General features: G+C 43.6%; 1 protein-coding gene across 1 annotated transcript in view; it reads right to left on the reverse strand.

Annotated features, from left to right (window-relative positions):
• Frem2 (FRAS1 related extracellular matrix 2) overlaps positions 1 to 21,593 on the reverse strand; it is a 127,194-nt gene that overhangs the window by 19,275 nt on the left and 86,326 nt on the right. The window contains exons 7-14 of the mRNA XM_021652359.2: positions 14,082 to 14,231; positions 12,619 to 12,828; positions 10,662 to 10,859; positions 9,607 to 9,771; positions 8,529 to 8,711; positions 5,505 to 5,635; positions 3,047 to 3,205; positions 881 to 1,184 (exon numbers count right to left, since the gene is read on the reverse strand). Coding sequence (XP_021508034.1) covers positions 881 to 1,184; positions 3,047 to 3,205; positions 5,505 to 5,635; positions 8,529 to 8,711; positions 9,607 to 9,771; positions 10,662 to 10,859; positions 12,619 to 12,828; positions 14,082 to 14,231 — 1,500 coding nt within the window. The remainder of the gene's footprint in view (positions 1 to 880; positions 1,185 to 3,046; positions 3,206 to 5,504; positions 5,636 to 8,528; positions 8,712 to 9,606; positions 9,772 to 10,661; positions 10,860 to 12,618; positions 12,829 to 14,081; positions 14,232 to 21,593) is intronic.

Genomic DNA, 21,593 nt, shown 5'->3' on the forward strand with positions numbered 1-21,593 from the left:
ACCGTCACTCCCTCGTATCCCCAGCACATTCTCAGGCATGCAACAGCTAGATGGGCTCTTGACCTGGTGGAGTAACCCCCCTTTGCCTAGACATAACCCTTTCTCCTTTTTCTCTCCCAAGCCACACCGTCCCCCCTCCCCCCATGTTTTGCCTTGTCAGTCCCAGAGTTCATGTTCTTTCACGCTTCTCAGTCTTCTTACGCATTCATCTCAGTAGGACCAGACTCAGATTACCTGTGCCTCCAGGACTCCTATGGACTCCTGGAGGATGGGAGCCCTCCTTTATCATCAGTATGAGTACAAGGCTCTGAACCCAGCACACCAAAGGTGCTCAGGAAATGTGTTACTATTTTCCTTCCTTCCTTCCCTCCTTCCTTCCTTCCCTCCTTCCTTCCTCCCTCCCTCCCTCCCTCCTTCCTTTTTTTGAGACAGGGTTTCTCTGTGTAGCCTTGGCTGTCCTGGACTCGCTTTGAAGACCAGGCTGCCCTCAAACTAACAGTGATTCGCCTGCCTCTGCTTCCCAAGTGCTGGGATTACAGTCATGTGCTTTCTTTTTTAAAATTTATTTATTACATACACAGTGTTCTGCCTGTATACCAGAAGAGGGTGCCAGATTTTATTATAGATGGTTGTAAGCCACCATGTGGTTGCTGGGAATTGAACTCAGAACCTCTGGAAGAGCAGCCAGGGATCTTAACCTCTGAGCCATCTCTCCAGCCCGAATAACTGTTTTGTAATGAAGACTGTTGTGAACATGCATATTCATCTTTAATGGAGTGCTGTGGCACGCATAGGCATTTGGAGAGATTTATATACGGAAACAAGCCATTTGCGATACTGCGGTGTTTCAGTGACCCTCATGGGGAACATGATCTCTCACCTTCTTCTCTGCCAATGGTGATGATAGGGCTCATCAGTTCCAGGCCTTCATTGCCATTGGTGTTCACGGCACGAGCCGCACACTGTACGCGGGAGCCAGGCTGAAAGTATATGGAATCTAAGGTAATCATTTTAGATGACGTGAAAAAGGTGTCGAAGTCCACCTCTCTCATGGGGCTGGTCACGCCATCCGGGCCAGCAGGAGCGCTAACCAGCCATCTGTATCGGGTCAAAGTGTCATTGATGTTCTCACTGGCACAAATAGAGCCTGTTTTGTCATAGTCTGGATATTTGGGGTTGCAGGCCTATGGGAAAATAAACAAAAATGAAAACAAAAACAAAAACAAAACAAACAAACAAACAAAAAAAAAACAGATCTGTGTTAGGACCACAGTAGAGAAGAATGTGGACTTGATTCTTCTCAAGCTCCTTCAGTTCCAGCGGCTCCCCATGACCCTCAATGCTATGTGCTGTTCGTGCCAGTTCTGAACTCTTATTCCCAGCTGGGATCATCTCTCTCTCCTTTAGACTTCATACGATCTGGTATTTCGGATTCATTAATTGCTTGCCACCTAAGATGCTTATTGTTTACAACAAATGATCAAGTATTGCTGTTTAACCTTGCCTAAGAAATTATTCCTGACTGGCTGATTAAAAAGCCTAAACCTGGGCAGGGCAGAATGGGGTAGGTGTGGCCAAAGTTCGAGGGCTTTGGAAGAGAAGAATCATGGGAAAGAACAGACAGGAAGAAAGGAGAGAGGAGGAAGCCATGATGGTGACTGGAGGAAGGATTCCACAAGCATGTGGATGGAGAAAGCAACCCCAAATAAGGGATAAACAAGTATTCATGGAATTATGGATGAGAAATAGGCCAGAGAGGAATGGTAAGGCAGATGGCATTGGATGAGGGCTGGAAGGTGGATGGGGAAGTTATTGAGATAGCATTATGGAAATATCTGCCCAGCCCAAGGTGTTATAAGGCAATTTTAAAATTTAACAGTGTCTGTGTCTTATTTGACACAGATAATACCACTGTAATGATTGTAGGACTAATAATAAACATTACCAGGCTGATACCAATTTATTTTCAACAACTTCAAATAGCTCATTGGACATCACCACAGCCGAATCCCCAGAGTCATTCTTACTTCTTCCACTCATGCTGCGGGTGGGTGACCTTGACCGCTCTGCTTTGAAACACTCCTTAAGTTGGCCCATTCTTCACCATTTCCATAACTCCTCCCATCTAATTCAGGTCCTTCCTTCCCTACCCCAATTACACACTACAGCCCCACCTATACTCCAGCATGACCCTTTCCTCATGAAGCTCTACCACATAGCCAACAAATGAATTCCAAGTTGCCCAAAGTGACACCTAGAACCCTTTAGAAGTGAACACTAAATCATTCCTGCCTCATTAAACCAGTGAGCGTTCATTGTGTGCCCAATATACGTGGGGTGTTTCACTAGGGCTGCTGTGACATGAAAAAACACATCTTGGTTTCTGTTCAGGAGAAACATAAAATTCAGTCCTGAGAAGGCAAGCAAAAGCTGTAAGAAATTCCTTCCACTCTCTCTCTCTGCAGCCACGCCTTTCCAGAACGCTCTTCCCTTATCCCCATCTCAAACTGTCAAAATCCTACCCAATCCTTTGTCTTATTGTTTCATTTCTCTGTGCACAGTTCATGCTTTACTGACTTGCCCGACAAGTTGTTCTTAAGCCACACACTTTGTACTCAGTTCATAGGGTTTCTGTTTTTTTGTTTGTTTGTGAGGAAGAAAATGGGAGCTTCATTTAATTATTGATACTGTCTGCTTTTCACAGCTCAAAGCTTAAACCTTAAATTTCCCAAGACAATATTACTAAAGTTTATAATTATTTTACATAGTTATCTTCTGGGGCTAAAGGGATGTCTTAGGGTTAAGAGCATTTGCTGCTCCTGCAGAGGACCTGGGTTTGGTTCCCAGCACCCACATGGCAGCTTACAAACATCTGTAACTCCAGGTCCAGGGGTCGGAGGCCCTCTTCTGACCTTTGTACCAGGCATTCATGTGGTATACAATCTAACATGTGGGCAAACACTCATACACATGAAATAACAATAAATGAGTCTTTAAAAATGAATTGTCTTATACTTTCCCCCAATTTGATCTATTTCCTCCTTACCGTAATGCAGACAACAGGATAGCCAGACACAGGTCCAGGGTCCTCCCTGGCTTTGGAAGGGTCATCGTATATCAACAAGGACACAATGCAAGGAACAGAAGGAAAGGTGACGTCTGCCATGCTGTTGATTTCTTCTATATATATAATGGCCTTGGTTGCCTAGAAGAAAAAGGACAGATCATTGATTTGTCAAATATTAAGGTTCTTGGAACTCCTCTCACTCAGAAACGTGACTGGGAAACCCTTGGAATTTCCATGATGAAATTGTCATGCTCAGAGTGACAGGCTACACACAGCTTATTTCATGTGACCCTGGCACCTTGGCCATCTTTGGTGAATAGAGGGGAGGGTAGCTCCTCTCTATTGGGTAGCTTGTCCACAGGCTCACCACTATCCCCTGAGAGACTTAGGTCCTAAGGTTTTCTCTTCAGTTGTGATGGTAGTAGATAAACCAGTTTGTGGATTTGTGAAGTCAAAGTTACATGAAAACAAAATCCATTAGCTGACAGCGGGAGGAAAAAGCTGACAGACACCTGGTGAGAAGTGAGACCTCCAAGGTCATGGTCATAGTGTGGTTTGTGGTGATGCAGAGAGGACTGGGAGAGGACAAGCTTCAGGTGACAAAGGCCAGGTGGACCTGCCTGGGGCACAGAAGACAGAGAAGATGAGAACTGGGCTGAAGCAGTTCCGGGCATTGTGTCGTCAAGGAGGAAAACCACCTCTGTCCATGTGCCTGGCTTTCCTACCTCTGATAACTGGCAAGACAGTTCCCACAGATTGCCCCCCCCACTTTCAATAGTGTTATATGTAATGGGCATGCCCCAAGTTGAAAATACGTGAAAAAGCATGCTCCGTCTTCCTAACACAGTAGGCATTCATGGATCAGAAAAGCAGATTGTAGCTCGTGATTGTGGAATAAACATAAGAGTAGATTCAAATTATGTTGTATAAAATCCAGGAAATGTAAGTTAAATCGCTGCCAACCAAAGCTTATTTCTATATTTTTAAAAGTGTCTCTAACATGGGAAGTAATTTTAGTGACTCTTTACCCGAAAGAATGTTACATGCTACTCCATTAAAAATAGTGAAAAATTAAAAAGAAAATATTTGATCAAGGCTTTCCACACAGAGAACTACAACTTTAAAAAGATTAACAGTGGGGCTGGAGAGATGGCCAAGAGGGTAAAGGCAGTTGCTGCTATCCCAGCATCCTTAGTTTGATCCCAGAACTTCTACTGTGGGAGGAGAAAACTGACTCCTGCAAGCAGTCCTCTGATCTGCACACGTGCATCACAGCATGCACTGTCCTGAGTGAATACAAAATAAAGATAACTAAAGCTAAAAAATCCTTAAAGGACAACAATGTCACAGAGTTATCATTTTCACTAAGTACTAAAAAACACTTAAGAAAAACACATACCTTCATTTTGATCTCATATTGATAGTGAACAAACAAGGAAAGTGATACATAGTATCACACATAGTATTGGTACAATCGACCTTTTCCTATGGTGACATGTAGTTTAAAAAATTATCTCCACCATGAAAGACAAATTATGCGACAATTACCTCTGTCTTGAAGACACTCTGGAGGGTATATGATGTAGAAAACATTTTATGACCATAAAATTGTGTACACAGAGGTCTCAGAGTCAAGTCTACCCAGACTTAGAGGAACACGTGAGCACGCTGAGGGCCAGGAAAGTTTTGATGAGCAAAGATGTCTTCTTGAGCTGAATAAATGTCTCATCTTTGTGGCAGGCGAGTCCAAGTACAGGCATAGTGACTGGCATGGGAAGGCCAACAGGGCTGATGTGGAGCCCAGGGACTACAGCTCTGAACTTCCACCAACACAGTTTCCCAAAGACAGAGATAAATTTTCAGGCCCTGATCTAATCAGATAATAACAATAATAATAATAATAATAATAATAATAATAATAATAATAATTTGTGTGGATGAAAGGGACCATGGAAACTGGGCATGGTGGTGCATGCCTGTAATCCCAGCATTTGGGAGGCAGAGGCAGGTGGATCTCTGTGAGTTTGAGTCCAGGACAACCAAGGCTACACAGAGAAAACCTGTCTCAAAAAACCAAAAAAATTAAAAAAAATAAATAAGAAATCAAGGGGGCCATGCTCACTCCCTTTTGTGTATAGAATTATTACTTTGAAAAAAGATTTATTTATTTTTACATTATGTGTATGAGCATTTGCCTGAATGTATACATGTGTGCTATGCCCACAGAGGCCAGAAAGGGCACAGGATCCTGTGGAACTGGAGTTACAGATGGCTGTGTGCCACCATGGTGGTGCTGGGACTGTACCCGAGCAGCCAGCACCCTTGACTGCTGAGCCATCTCTCCAGCCCCGAGTCTTCTTACGGCATTTGATTTCTTTTGGACATTTGCTCTGAGAGAAGGTTAGCTGTGGGCTTACAAACACTGCGCCTCACTTACCTGTGTCTCTGCTACCATATTTTCGTCTGGCTTTAGGTGAACGGTGAAGGCCTCCCTCATCTCTCTGACCCCATCGAAGATCACTTCAACTTCAACAATGTGCTGGGTCTCCCCTTCCTTAAACTCGATTTCTGCAAATATGAAGTCACTAGTTTAATCTTTTAAAGATGAACCTGAGATCTTTTTGGACTGTGGTTTGTAACAAGGACATTTTACAGTGTGGTCCAGGACATCTGTGTGTGTTTGTGTGTGTGTGTGTGCGTGTGTGCGTGCGTGCTTGTGCACGTGTGGAGGCCAGAGAAAGGAACAAGATGCCCTGTTCTATCACTGTTCACCTTACTCCCTTAAGGGATAATCCTTCCCTGGACTCAGAGCTAGGCTGGTGTCCAACAGACCCCACTGACCCAGCCACCTCTGCCCACTGCACTGCCAGGGTTCTAGGCATGAGGAGATGGGGCAGGTGTTGGGTTCTGAGCTGAAGTCTTGTGACTGGAGAGTAAACGCTCTTCCCTGCTGAGCCATCTCCCCAGTTCTCACTCTAATATTCTCTACTATTCTATTCTTCTCTGTTCTATCCAAAGGAAAATCCTAATCCTGACTTACTGATTGATCTGTTGACCCACAGTTTGGGAACTGCTCAGTGACAGGGCAGTAAATAGTTTCATATCAGGCTGCAAACAGACAAACTTCTTTAGGGCCCAGATTCCCTAAGCTAATGAACCCCAGTGACTGTAAGCAGGATCATGGATAGGAGCAGCTGAGTGCTAGAGGGTGTTAGACACACAGAGAGGCTGGATTTGAATCGTTTTAAGTGCATTACGAAATTATATTTCAAAGGCACTTATTTTCCCTGTTCTTAGATACTGAAATGTGGTCGTAAGCAAATGGCACTGTTTTCTCTCTCACTGTTTCCCCACACAGGAAGGACTGCTACACCGTCATGAAAGATGTAACCCAACCACTTCGCTAACCACCTATCTTTACCTAGGACTGTCGGGCTTTGTTGAAGTCTGAGTAGCAGACCTTACTGCTGCTGCTGGAGAAGCTGGTTTGTAGGTGTTACGGAGAAACTGCTTCCAAAGAAGAAATGTGAAGACAGAAGAACACCGTCATTCCCACTGGCAGAGACAGAGCTCTTTCCTGATGTGCCCGCGGCCATGAAATTATCAATTCCTTAATGCAGAACACTGAATCTCTGATGTACATCCTACACACTTTCATACTATAAAAGTTTATATTACCAATTATAAAGGAAAAAATTTAATCCATCTATTAATCAATGCAATAAAAATTTCCTTCTAATTCTGGATACAACTATCCCCACCACCACTATTAGCCTTATTTTACTCTTAGACTTCAACAGCCAGGGAATTTTTTTTCCCTTTGGCCCCAACAGAAACACAGGAAAATGGTAATAGCTAATTATTTTTTACCTAGTAATTGGCTTATAATTTTTAAAAGCATATTTTGTTGTGTATATTTGGTATTGCAAGTGCAACCCTATAAAATAATTTGGTTTGGTCTGTGTGGTACGACTTTTTTTTTTTTTTAAATTACTTTCCTACTCTAGAAATATTGTGAAAATTTCACAGGAAAACACAGACTCTTGAGTTGTGTTGTGCCTTCGTGCACAGTTCTGTCAGCATGAGGCTCCTGGGGGCCTTTCTCCACAGTGGACTTTCTGGCTGACCCACATTCCAGCCTCCTTTTTGCCAGCTTCACTCACTTCCATCAGTAGACCTGGCTCTGTAAGCATTCAAGTCTTGACAAACCCCCGAGTTATACAAACCAAATGTCTAAGAAGTTTAAAAGCACGTCACTGTATGCAACTCGATGACTGCTTCCTGACGTGCATTTTCCCGATGAGATTTAAGTTTCTCGTCACATTTGCCTTACTCTGTCATTTCCTTTCACAGAGCAGGAGTTCAGCTTTTATGGTAATGCTTTTCCTATTTGAGCAGGCACGACCCCAATTTAGATCATAAAATAAAAAATTAAAACATGCTACATGGAAAAATCTACCAGATTTTCTTATGAGCAGTAAGCTGCTATTTAGGGGTTACTTGGCACCTACTTGGATTCAGCATTGTTTAACTTTATTTGGCGTCATTTACTAGTTCACTACATATTAATAATTTTGCTCTGTTCACTAAAAAAAAATTTTATTTCTAAGCTAAACAATTTCTGTTAAAAGGTTACACAGCAGATATTTAGAAAGTTTTTCTTTCATATAAAATCTGTTTGTCACAGAAAAGGCTGACTTTAGCCTTTGTAATTTGGTAGCAAAACGGTTTTACTTTCATGAGTTTGGAATCATATATATGTACTTCAAAGTCTGGGAATAACACTGATTGTTTATGCAAAGGAAATTAAGCTCCTTTGTAGAAGCTGTTACGTTTCTGTCACATTGATTTTTTTTTTTTTTTACTGATTTGATAACTCCCATCTGTCACTTTTTAACATTTTGTTAGTGAGTCACAAAATCAAGGTGAAGCTCAGAAAGTTGTGATTGACAAGAACTAATGGCCTCTGAGGGTAAGAGTTAGAAAAGCAGGAACAGTTAGTTCCTGATAAGCAGAATTTATGTTTATGCTTATGCTGTCAGCAAATAACAAGGAGAGAGAAAGAGAGGAGTGTCTGTTTGCATTACCAGCTCATAAAAGTAAATGACGGGATGGTCCCCAAACTTGCACATGGAAGAAATGACAGGTGCTGATGTGGCTTGTATTTTATTACCTTTTCTCTGTTCCCTGCCAGCATGAAGCTAACTTCAGCACTTGGCTGAAGCTGTTCAAATTCACAGCCAATGTATGCTGTAATGCCTGACCATGAATGGAAGTAGAACTCACGGATGGTCCACAGGCTCAAAACACACACAGCAATTCTCAAAATTCCCCTAAGAGAAAATTCTAGTGATTTTGCTCTTTATATTTCTGAAGGTAGTTTAAAGAGCTCATTTCTTTTCACGCCTCAAGTTCCCAGCTCCATGATCCAGCTGGTGGGCAGACCCTGGAGGACCCATACCTTCCGACACGGGGTGATAGTCCTCTCCAGAGGTGGCTGAGCCATCCTTGGTGTGGACTCTCACGATGGAAACCTTTGAAGTGTCTCCTTGGCGGATCACTGGAATTTTCACAACCACTGACTCTCCTGGTTCGCTGGGTTCAGTGACACTAAATTTGGTTTCTCCAAATTTGATAACAGCTTCTAAGAGTGAGGAAAACACAGACAAGTTAAAGTTGCTGGTCAAAGGTGATGGGGGTGGACATTTTTTCTCCATTTCTGTCTCCTTTCACATAGGGGACTTTTATTATTGTTACACCCTTGGCTTTTCTCTATTGCCTCAATAGTAGCGTGAGTTCAGAAGAAGTGTTCAGTGGAGCTCAGATCCTTCCTGGAAAACAGTGGCCCACAGTGAGCTCATGCCCCGTGAGTTGTCTCTTTGTCCCATAGATCTTACCAGAGCAGGCCACTGAGGAGGGGCATGGAGGGGAAAGCCCTGGCCCAGGATTGGGTACACATAAAGGCGTATGTAGGGACAGGTATGGAAGGAAGCTTGTGCTTCATCGTGCGTAGAGCCTCACCAGGCAGCTCTGTCAGTGTTGGGCCTGAACTCAGGCTCTTTCAGTTAGGCAAGTGCTGCACCAGTGTTTCTCACGTGTGCAGTGTGTGCACGTTGGGGCCTGGACATGATGTTCGCTGTCTTCTTCCATTTCTCCCCGCTTTATTTTCTGAGACAGTCTTTCATTTCACCTGGAGTTTGCTAGTTTGACTAGTGTAGCTAGCCAGCTTGCCTCAGTGACCCACCCTCTGCCTCCAAAGTAGAGTAGGGCATCACTGGCAGGCTTCCACACCTGCCCAGCTCTTATGTGGCTGCTGGGGACCTAAACTCTTCTCCTAAACTCTTTTCTGGCAAGCGCTTTACCTACTGAGCATCTCACTAGCCCCTAAATTTGGGGATCTAAGTTTCGAGGATCTGTTTTGTTCCCCACTTATGTCTCCGTCCTTTGCAGATCCTACTAAGAAAGAGGGAGCACTTTTCTGAGCCACCTGGGAACTCGGGGGTCCTGGAACCACTGTTAGGAAACCAGTGAGGTCTTACTGTCAGCTTCATCCTGGATCTTTATCAGAGTCTCATTCTGTTCGCCGACTGCCGCCCCAAAGGCAGAGCTGCTCCGTGGTGTGCCGAGGACCAAGCGCAGCTCTTCCACATCCTCAAACAGATCATCGTCCATCAGTTCAAGGACACATGGCTTCTCCGTCTCACCTGGAGCAAAGCACAGTGATACACGCTAGAAGGTTATGCCAACAACTAGAACAAAGTAGAAGAGGGGGGTATTGTTTCCCCCACTCTGCCAGTGCAAAGAATGCTGCTCACAATAAGCCCCGAATAAATATTTGCTGCATATGTGACTAGTTGAACACAGCCCCATGTTTTCAAAGGGTTTCTGTAATGTCTAGCATTCGTCTCAGAGAGCAAAGGAAAAGAAGGAAATGCCCATTTTGTGCATGAGTTCCCAGAACTGTGGTGGGAAACTGAGTCCACAGATCACTGCTGACTGGCCGTTGTTAATATGACTACACTAGTTTTTCATGTTACTAAATTTTGGCTGGTTGAACAGATCATTGAACAAAACCAATCCGATTCCTGCCTCCAATAACTGGGACCACTATTATTGCCCCAACTTTCCCCAGCCTCAATGGCGATATGATATACTAGCAGACGGATGTTGAACCAGTAAGAAACATTCCTTAGCGTTGACCTCTTAGGTTGTTCTCAATGCTCCACCAACATGAGCAAAACTTTCCACACATCTATGCTTCTTTTCATTAGAATATATTCCATAAAATTAAGCCATTAGGCCAAAGTAGCGAAAGACTTGAAGGCACTGATGTACGTTGAAAGTGTGAGACACATTTTGCCTAATAACATTCCAACACTAACTTAGTTTCAAGGGCCTAACGCACTGTCTCCCTATGCTTGATAGCCTGAGTTCAAGCCTCCAGCTCCACGTGGTTAGCAGGGGAGAACTCCCAAGCCCTACAACTTGACTTCATGTGTCAACTGTGGTGTGTACACGCCCCTCCCCCATGCTCGTATACACACAACAAACAGATACACTAAAAGGTTTAAACCGTCTTCACGCTCACACACACCAGGGAGGAATGTGACAATGGAGACATCGGTGTTTGGGCGTTCTTCGAAGTCCATCATCACCTGCGCAGACCCCTGCCTTGTATAGCATCTCACGGAAGATCCGTGCTGGACGTCACCGCTCCTGTAGACCATTGCAGCCACGCGCCCTTCGTTCTCACTGCAAGTGTACACTCTTTCTTTGAACTGCATTTTAGGCACTGCGGGAACAATAAATGCATGGGTCAAAATGAGCAGAAACGTCCTGTATTAAGAGCAGCATTTCAGACGTCACAGTCGGATGTAGAGAAGGCGACAATAAGTGAGGAGAGTAGTACTCGGTCTCAGTTACTTGCCAACATCCTGACCTTGAGAAATCACTGTAAACGTTTTTATTTCCTTGTCATTGTAATTTTCATCGGCCTCTTTTGTGGACTAAGTGTATGTAAGGAAAGCTTAAGATGTAGATAAAACCAGAAACCTTCAGATATGGGTATCACACGCTTTCAAATTTTCTTGACATGAAGAACCTTAAACATTACACGTGTAATTACAAGTTCATTTTATGCAGGAATGGTAGGGGAAAGCAGGTGAGTGCGTGTACATGTTAGCTTTGGGTGACACCTCGGCTAGGTCAGTCATACACAAGTATTCTTGACAACAGGTTTCTTTCTTCCAAGCGCCACTGGAATCGTCATGATAGGAAAATTCCCAGATTCCGTTGTGAGTGATGATATTTAGAGAGGCCTGCTACAAACAATGTTTGTGTAGCAATTTTCTCCAAGACAAATCTCCTTCCCTTGGGAGGGGGGGAAGCTCACTAAAATAATGGGTGTTAAAAAGGAGATCAAACAACAGGGTGGTCTGAGTGGAGGTGAAACATCCTACATGGAAATTTCTTAAGTTATGGGAGTAAACAACTCAGAGGCTCCAGGAAGTCCCTGAAACTGATTAGGTTCACTAACACCCCTTCGTCCCCTGACACTTTCCAGGTATATTTAGCAGTAGAGACACCGTCAGACTGGCTGAACTGCCTGGAAAAGGCAGAGAAGAGCCTCACTAGCTACAGGAGACACTCTCCAGCCTGTTGAGCTGCCTGCAGGCTGTGCGGTGTGCTCCAGGTTCCCAACTTTGTGAGCTGTCACCCTTGCAGGAGTGGGCCTTGGTGATGCAGCTGTCTTTGGGTCATTTCTGCTCCTGTAAGGAACCCCAATAGAACTTACAGGTTCAAGCAGTTAGGACCCTGGTGGTATCCTTACTTTGGTCTCTTTGGTTTGTGTCACACAACAAAAGTGTATTTGCCATTTGATTGGAGAAATATGAGGCGGGGTGGGGTGACAGAAATGCCTTAGTGTTAAGAAGTAGAAAAAGACCATGGGTACTCAAAAGTTCATGAAGTACCACACAGTTCTACCCATGCAGTGTAGAGATTTTTGAATCATTCAAGACACCAATGACAGTATCACATTGGTCTTTTAGATATAAGAAGACTAGTGATTTTCTTTAAAGGCCGTGCAATTCTATCAAAATGAGCAGTAGAAAAGACTTGGGGTATCAGTGTAGGGTGAATGGCATCTCCCATGTCAACGTCTTACGTGTTGAACTTATACCCTGTGTACTCTGATAGTGGGCAGATAACCACGTTAAAAGGTCATTAGGATGGACTCCAGCCCAGTATGTCAAAGGGAGAACCGGTCATGCAGAGTCTGAAGAGGGATATGAATGAAGAGGCTCAGGGACAAGATGGCCACTTACAAGTCAGTGAGAGAGGCCTGTGCTGTCTTTCCCTTGTGGCTTCAGAAGGAGCCAACCCTTCTAACCCTCACTTAGGCAGAAGCTATTGCTGGGCTGCTGTTGTTTAAACCACAGGGTGTGAGGCCCTTTACACTGTCAGCAAATACACACAGGCATATACAGCTTACCATCCTACCTGCCAACTATACATCCATTCTTATCACTGTAAAATTTAAAGTCACTCACAGTCTGAGACGGAGTCATTTATGGACACTGTGGCCTTGCTGGGCTCGCCAAGGGCCGCGTTCATAGGCATGCGAAGTACCAGTTCAAACTTCTCAATTCCCTCCAGCACTGGTCTTCCCAGGTCATCCAGAATAACAACACGGACAGTCTGCATGTTGACGCCAGGTGCAAAATCTAAATTTCGACTGATTCCCACGTAATCTGTTCCAGCTAAAACCACAGTGAATGCATTATTTACACGGGGACTAAATTAAAAAAAAGAAGAAGCCAATTATATACAGATGAGTTTATAGTTATGTTTTAGAAACAGAACGGTAAAACCCTACAGAGAAGTACATCTAATTGACAAAGTGGAAAAGCCTGGTGTCTACACAGTGAATCTGAGATGGAGTGAACCTTATATCCAGTGGCTGGATTTTAATCACATTCTAGCATTCCGTGTTATCTCTCTTCCATCTTTGTTATAGTCCTTTAGTAATCAGTTCTAAAGTAATCAGCATATCCATCAAATGCATGGTAAAAACTACATATAAAATAGATACATTTAAATCTTGCTCATATCACTTAAATATCTGTTTCTGGAGTGACAATTTTACTAAGGCCTATTGTGGCCTGTTTGTTAGAATGCAACAGATTTTAATGCTAAGTTCCTCTGGCCACACACTCAGTGAAAACAAACCTCTAGACAGTGAAAACAGCCCTCGATTCCAAAGACATATTTCATATTTTAAGTATGTTTTGAAAAAGAAGCAAACAAAAACAAAACAAACAGACAAAAATCCTTGGGGCCTATGGATGACTTAAAATGGATCAGCTCCTGCCTGCTCTGTGTAATGATGAGCGGCATGCCTGATATGTGTATGTGCTTGCTCTAGTTACATGTTAGTCACACAGGATGAATGGGTGTATATGAGAGAAGCTGAATTGTCAGTCAGCTGAAAGAAAAGAAGAGAAAAACTTCAGCCCCACGTTTGTCCTTAAGTTCATCACCAGTGCTTTAGAGCTGGAATAAGAAGCAGGACTCTGCCCGCTAGGACAATTTTATAACAATGCGTAAAGGGAAACCTGCTGCATCTGAAGTGTTTACAGGGACACGCTGTTAAAATGAGGATGTAGCCAAGCGAAGATGCCCACCCCAGAAAGATTTAAATGCCATTAGATTCTGTGAGGGTAGGCATAACCGCTCACTCGCCTGTGCACGTCAGAACCACGTTAGGTTTGCTGAGTAGAGAATCAAGCCATGCAAATATGAGCATTACAGTTTAGCCCGTGAGTCTTACATTACAGCCTAGGCTCTGCTTTATGGTCCTAAATTCTCCTTAAAATGGGAAAGTCTGAATCTACATACTCTGTAGCAACAATTCCAGGAAAACTAATCCATCAAGAACGTTTCACTCAGGTGAAGTGTTTGGTAGCCGGAAGCTGTACGACACCACAGAAGGTTGACGTAGGAGACTGCTCACCATCGGCAGAAGGAGGTTCTGTTTTCCGGGACCTCACGGTGACACTAGAAGGCCTGGAGAGGTCGGTGCCCGTCCTCCACACCTGCACCTCCACGTAGCCGGCACTCTCATCCACGGAGTACTGGTGCTCCCCAAAGTAGAAGGCAGGCTCTGTTAACAAGGACGAAGAAACCGCTGCTGTTATTTCCATCTCTTACGTCACCTACCCCTAAGATGGCGCCCAAGAGTTTGCATCCATGTATCGGCACCGCCATGTTTCCTATGAGTGAGGGTTAACATCTCATCTTAAGGCACATGACTTGGCTTGTTTCTCATGTATGTAAACACCTCTGTTGTTGTGTTTCATGGTGCTGGAGACTGAACCAGGGCCTTGTGCGGGCCAAAAAAGGTGCCATACAACTGAGTTACATCAGTAAACTCATATGTAGGTTATATAAATGGCTTCCAAGTGTCCTTTGAAGCTTAACCAGAAAAATACAATCAAATGAAACACACATGTAACACTTTGGTTGCTTTTTAAAGTTTGGCCTGAGTGCTCATCTTTATCATTCCTCACTAAGACCCAACTGTGGGACAGAGAGATGGCCTCTGCCTTATGGTATCTTCTGGTCCATTGGATTTGGATTGAACTCATGATGTTTGAGTCTGCTTTCAACTGGCAGGACTAGACTCTGCAAACTAGCCTAGTAGAAAACAACCTCCCTAATGCTTTAGGGAGACCAGGGCTGGGTTCTGGTTACTTATTGGGCTTTGGGTATCCTCTGTATAAACTGAGGTTTCACTAAATAAATAATCTCACACTAAGGCTAGCACCCGTCCTCATGAATGTGAGTAGTGCTACTTGGGTTCCATGGTTCCTGCTTCAGGAACTCTGTTTCCCCCTGTGTTAGTGATGAATTTGAACGGATGTAAGCATCTCCTATCAGATTCTCTCTATGATCAACCCCTGACTCTTGATAGAGATGCAGATGTCTGAAGGGCAGTAGATGACTAGGGAAAACTGAGATGAATTATGAGAATGCTTTAAAAATACTTATTTTTGAAATACATATAGCCTCGAAGGAAACTGCAAACAGTTCCCCCATTGAGAGCGTATAAGCAGCCATTAACCAGGGTAAAATAATCAAGTGAGCGTGTAGGAAATGGTCTACTTATTTGTCTTTTCAAGTATCAAAAGGAGTTCGCTTACAAACACACGGCTCAGCTTATACCACAGCTTCTTAGCAGCATTAAAGGGTGACGTTAAATTTCATAGAATCAGATTGAACTCCCCAAACACAAAGTGAGTCTTCAAACAATGGCTCAGAAAGCCACAGGGTATGGCTGGGTGTGTGTGTGGTGGTGAGTGGACTGAGTGAGGGCACTTGCCTAATATGTACAAAACCCTGGATCCCATGCTCAGCATATGTAATAAAACAAGGCCACAGGAAAAGCCAAAGGCAACCTTCCTTCTCTGTTATACATGCAAATTCATTAGTTTTATTAAAAAAAGCATAATGCAAACACTTGTTTCTTTTCTTCCTTCAACTGACAGGCATCTTTAAAAACATCTAGCTCCCCTGGCCTCTTAAGTAATATGAAACCAATCTTGGAAATGTTTGCCTATTTTTGTTCAAAGATGATAAGTCTGCCTACAGCACAGCTATCCTTTCAACTTGGACATGCAGTGTGTACAGATGAAGGTGTTATCTTATAACCCCCGCAAGTAGACCTGGAGGGCAAGCTGACACATTCCTTTCGTTTCTCACATCTGAGGAGGGGCAAAGGTGAAGGATGGGAGAGAAGCCAGAAAATGACTATTCTGAGTAGATGACTGAACCAGGCGCAGCAGCTACTCTTCAGAACGCTTTTGTAATTATCATGGAGGATGGGTCACGTGTCTCCAACAAGCGATCTTTCTAAGTCTCTACATTTCTGGTATCACACAAATTAGGTTTCTAAGCAAAAGCTGTATGATGCAGTGATGTTACCTCCCATCTTCCTAGTCTCATGGATAGATGCATATCAGAAATATAGCTGAAAAAAGTCATCTGAGTGCAGTCATAAAACATGCTGGTGGTGGCGTGCATAGGGGTGAGGGATGGGGAGGATAGCACTGTTGTTTGCATGTGCATTCACATGCATCCTGTGAACCATAGAGCAAGCAAGTCTTTCACCTTATAGCTTAACATGTGGTTCAGGGATGAACACAGAGGGAGAGAAGAGAGAGAGGGTAGCATAGTGACTATGCTGCAAATAGCGAGACAGAAAGAGTCAGGATCCTGCCAGTCACATGGAACAGTCAGTCAAAAGTGGAGGGGGAATAAAGACAGGAAGAACTGTCAATTCTTCTATTTTAATACAGTAGGAAATAAGAAAGCCAACAAATGAATTCTCTTTAGTTAAAATATGAGGTGATTTCAACACAGTAGTTTCTATAACATAAAAACAAACAACAGCAATTAAAAAAAAACCCACACTATACCTAACAAGCTTCTTGTTGAACAAATTGAAAGAAATAGAGTAGGTATTGGCATCTTTGTGTCTTTTCAGAACATATAAATGAAAACTAAAATGCTGGTGGTTATATTTAAATTTCTCATTTTTGTATAAATTCTAAAATTCGAATGGATTTCTAAATGTTGCTACTGGATCAAAATCTTATGCATATAAATGAGTTACAGATGCTTTGGGGAGCTACAGGCATCAATCAGAACATACTAAGATGGTCTTGGAACTTTTCAAAAATTTTATGTGTATGAGTGTATTGCCTGCATGTATGTCTTTTTATGTACCGCTTGTCTGCCTGGTACACAGAGAGGCCAGAAAAGGGCATTGGGTTCCCTAGGACTAGAGTTACTGATGGTTATGAACTGTCATGTGGGTGTTGGGTACTGAACCCAGGTCTCTGGAAAAGCAGCCAGTGTCCTTAACCACTGAGCCATCTCTCCAGCCTTGTGCTTGGGACATTTTAATGGATATTACAGAATCAAAAGGAGGGGATGAATGAATGGGGAAAGCCATCCAGAAGGCAAAGACACCTATTCAAAAGCCGGGACAACTGCTTTGCCTGTGCCAACAAATAGTTTTTCTAAGGAAGACTTTTGCTGAGTGCAGTGGTTTCAGTGGGAAGGGCCCCCACAGGCACCTCCATTTCAATGCTTGGTCATCACGGAATGTCAGTATTTGAGAAGGTTTAAGAGATGTGTCCTTACTGGAAGAAGTATGCCACTGTGGGCAAGCTTTGAGATTTCATAAGTTCAAGCCAGGCCCAATGGCCCTTTCTCTTCTTGCTGCCTCCAGATCTGGATGTAGAACCCACAGATACTTCTCCAGCCCATGTCTGCCAACCTACTGGCATACTCCCTATCATGATAATAATGGACTAAACCCCTGAAACTAAGCAAGCTCTAATTAAATGGTTTCCATAAAAGTTTCTGTGGTCTTGGTGTCTGTCTTAGTTAGGGTTTCATTGCTGTGAAGAGACACCATGACCACAGCAACTTTTATAAAAGAAAACATTAAATTGGGGCTGGCTTACAGTTTCAGAGGTTTAGTCCATTATTGTCATGGTGAGAAGCATGGCAATGTGCAGGCAGACATGGTGCTGGAGAGGGAGCTGAGAGTTCTATATCTTGATCCTCAGGTAGCAGGAAGAGAACTGGCTGAGACCTCAAAGCCCTCTCCCACAGCATCCTTCCTCCAGCAAGACCAGGCCTACTTCAACAAGGCCACAACTTGTGATAGTGCCACTTCTTACAGGCCAAACATTCAGCCATGAGTCTACAGGGGCCTATTCAAACCACCACAGTGTCTCTTTCCAACAATAGAACACTGACAAGACACTGAGCCTCTTTGGGAAGCTTTTGTTCCCCTACCATCCCTGCCAAGTACTTGGTTTTTTCTTTTTTTTTTTTTTAAAGCAATACTAACTGAAGACCTTTGTAAATCTGTCATAGACATATATATCCTCATTACAATGTAGAGCAAAGTAGGCAAAGCCCACTCAGTTCCCTGATTCGGCCCTGGAGTATATGCTGCATCTTGAGCTGCAGTTATGTCTACAGACCTAACATAGAAAACAGGCAGTAGCCATGGCTATTAATCAGAAGAAGGTGATAAAGTAAAACTGAAAACCATGCTCCCCGCAGCCCCCATCCAGGTAACATTCCTCAGCACATCATCCCTCACAGACATGTTTAGTCTCTCTGCACGGGACAGATAAGTCATATCTGAATCATGCACAGGCCTCACCACAGGGGAGCTGTGCAAAGGGTGCAGTGAGAATGTGGAAAATTCCTAAAGGGAGACAGAATCTCTCTTCATCCTTTGTAGTGCGCTTTAAACACAGGGCAGAGGTTAAGATGCTCCAGGCAGTGCTACACTTTCAGTTCAAGAAGGACAGGTTGAACCACAACTGCTTTGCTAATGTGGAGGTGAGGAGAAAGCCTTGACAAGGCCGCAGAGCTCACCTAGCTGCAACGCAGACTAAGGTAAATAATTCTATTTATCTATTTATTCGGTGTATGCATTGGTGTCCACGATTTCACTGTGTTTCCTGAGATGAGAGAAGGAGGTACCAGCAGTAATTGCTATCTGGAGCCATACCTTACGTAACATGCATGCACAAGGGCCATCAGTCAAGCAAGCTCCGTAGATCCAACTAACACATGGGATAGAAGTCAGTATGCTGTCTTTGGGCAAAGCTTCAATGCTGTCTTTGGGTTTACTGTTGAAAATAATACAAGGGATTTGTCTCTAACCTGGAAATCCCTTTGGAGGTTGTAACACTTTTCTGGTTAGTTCTCTATTGCTGTAATAAGCACCATAACCAAAAGTGACTCAGGGAGGAAAGGGTGTATTTGGCTTACAGGCTCCAGTCACAAACCGTCACCCAGGGAAGTCAGGGAAAGAACTCAAACAGGAGATGGGGCAGGAAGCATGGAGGAAGGCCCTTCCCTGGTATGCTTCCCTGGCTTGTTTAGGAACCTTTCTCACGTCCACGGACGGGACCACTCACAGTGCACTGGCCAACCCATGCCATTCAGCAATCAAGAAAGGGCCCCACAAAGCCATGGGTCAGTTGACGAAGGCAGTTCTTCAACTGAGATGCTCTCTTCCCGGATATAGGTTTGTGTAAACTTGAAAACAAACAAACAAACAAATCCTAACCAGCAACCCTTTAGGCTTACTGAGTACTCTCAACCTATTTCCCACAACATGTCAAGGTCATTTTCTCTCAGGGTGGAAACAGTTTCACTCCTATATCCTTTATTTTCTCTTTGTTGTGACAAAGTATGCACACAGCAACTTTAAGAAAGATGGTTTTAGTTGGGTATGGTGGCAAACGTCTGTAATCCCAGAACTCAGTGAGGAAGAGGAGGCAAATCTCTGTGAGTTCAAGGCCATCCTGGTCTATAAAGTCAGTCTAGGACAGCCAAGGCTACACGGAGAAACCCTGTCTTGAAAAACGAGAAAACGAAATAAAACAAAACAAGCAAACAAAAAAGAAAGATGGGTTTAATTTGGCTTGCAGTTTGAGGGGCTACATCATGGCAGGAAGGTCGGTGGCAGGAATATGAGGTGGCTAGGCATTATCACTTCCACATTCATTAAGAGACATTAACATGGACAGGGAATGGGGCCAGCCTATTAAACTCAAGGCACACCCTTAGAGACACAATTCCTCCAGTAAGCCTACTGGAGGCTCCATACCTTTTCAAAACAATGCCAGCCTATGGGGACCAAGGCTGTGGAACTGTAGCCCTCATGCCCTGGCTCCTCTCTGGTTTATCACCTAGACGACCTGGCATCACCTGCTATCTGAATTTTCCCAAAAACCATTTAAAGTGGCTCTAGACTAAAGCAGACAGCCCCAAAGCTGGTAACACCACGCTTAACCTCTTGCAGGAAAGCTTCCTGACGGCCTCACTGCCCCAAGGTTGCCCCCAAACGCTTCACTATGGACCACACTGTGCCCTGGTTACTTTCTGCTCAGTGACTCAGAGCCTGGAAAGTCTGGGATGCGCCGCTCCCAGCCTCTGGCTGTTTAGTTTCATCCAGCCTTCCCCTAGGAAAGGACCAATTTGCGTTCCCTCTTGTCCCAGCCCGTAGGGCAGAACTAAGGTGCCTTTATTCACTTATACTTTCTTGGCCCTCTGCTCCATCAATATCCGGCAAAGAGTGCACAATATGTGTCTGCTGAGTGGATTGGCAACAACGTCAGGGTCATTTACTGTCCATAGCAACTGAATAATGATGAGTGGCACCCCGCTGGAAGAGCAAGAAGCACCCAGGGGCCAGGCAGGGGCAGTCGTCTGTACCCCGAGGGGACACGCGATTCTTTTTGTGGACCCTTCTGATCTGGAAGTCTAAATACAACCCTAAATTATTTTGTCTGGGTCCTGCTTTTCTTTCCAGAAATACTTTACATACATAAACATACGTCCTAAAAATGACTTTTCATCTAGTCTTTAAAAACAGATTTTAAAATTCTTGCTGAAAAACTGAAGTTCAAATGTATATTTAAAGGTGAGTTTAAAAGCCTTTCTCATTTTAAAGGCACACCCCACCATTTCTTCCTCTCAGCAACAATTGCTTCCTCAGAAAGAATCAAGATAAATCAGCACATACTTACGATGCCGATAACAATAAAACCTTCCAAAGATTTCAGTTTAGGATAAGGGGTGGTGAGCCTTCATCCAGAAAGATAATGCTACCAGTCTATGGCCAATGCAGTTTTACCCCAAAACTTAGCTGATCTTTCTGAGGGCCAACATACATTTTAAATGAAATTTAAACATCACAATCATTAATATTTTCACTGTATTTACATGAATATTTTATGAATGGACTGTGTGTGTGTGTTTGTTTTGTGCACTTGCCATGGCATATACGTGAACGGAGGACATCTTTTCGGAGACCTCTCCTTCCACTGTTGGATCCAGGATCAAACTCAGACTAGTAGGCTTCTATGACAAGCCATCCTGTCAACCCAACATTTAATTAATAAATTAATTTTTTATCTCATAGTATTCCTTATCTAAAAACAAAGAAAGGGTTGGAAAATCTGTTGATGGCTCATTATTTGCAAATTCAAACGAATGAGGTGGAATTTAGAATTTACTAAACAGTTTTGTTTGTTTGTTTGTTTGTTTGTTTGTTTAAGATCTGAACTGCAGTGCTCAATCCTGATGTTCCACCTCAATCAGCAGTGCCAAAATTCCTGGAAGCCAAACATTTTAAAGGGTCTCAAATGAATTATATGTTTTACATTTACACGTATTACAATTACAATCAGCGTCAGGGTACAGAAACACAGCACTGCACCAGGTGATAGATCCTGCAGTGCAGAGGTTCTGACAGGGTGGGCTCTTGCTCAATTGTGACCCAGGAGGTTGCCTTGAAGACTGATCTGGGTTGGACAGCAGGAAAAGGATAGAATATCCCAGGGAAAAGGAGGAAAGGATGTGGCTGTGGTTAAGAATGGGAAAACGTAGAGGGGGAAATAGACTTTGTAACTTTGAAAGGACC

Source organism: Meriones unguiculatus, chromosome 2, assembly GCF_030254825.1.
Source record: "Meriones unguiculatus strain TT.TT164.6M chromosome 2, Bangor_MerUng_6.1, whole genome shotgun sequence".
In the NCBI taxonomy this organism is placed as follows: Eukaryota; Metazoa; Chordata; class Mammalia; order Rodentia; family Muridae; genus Meriones; species Meriones unguiculatus.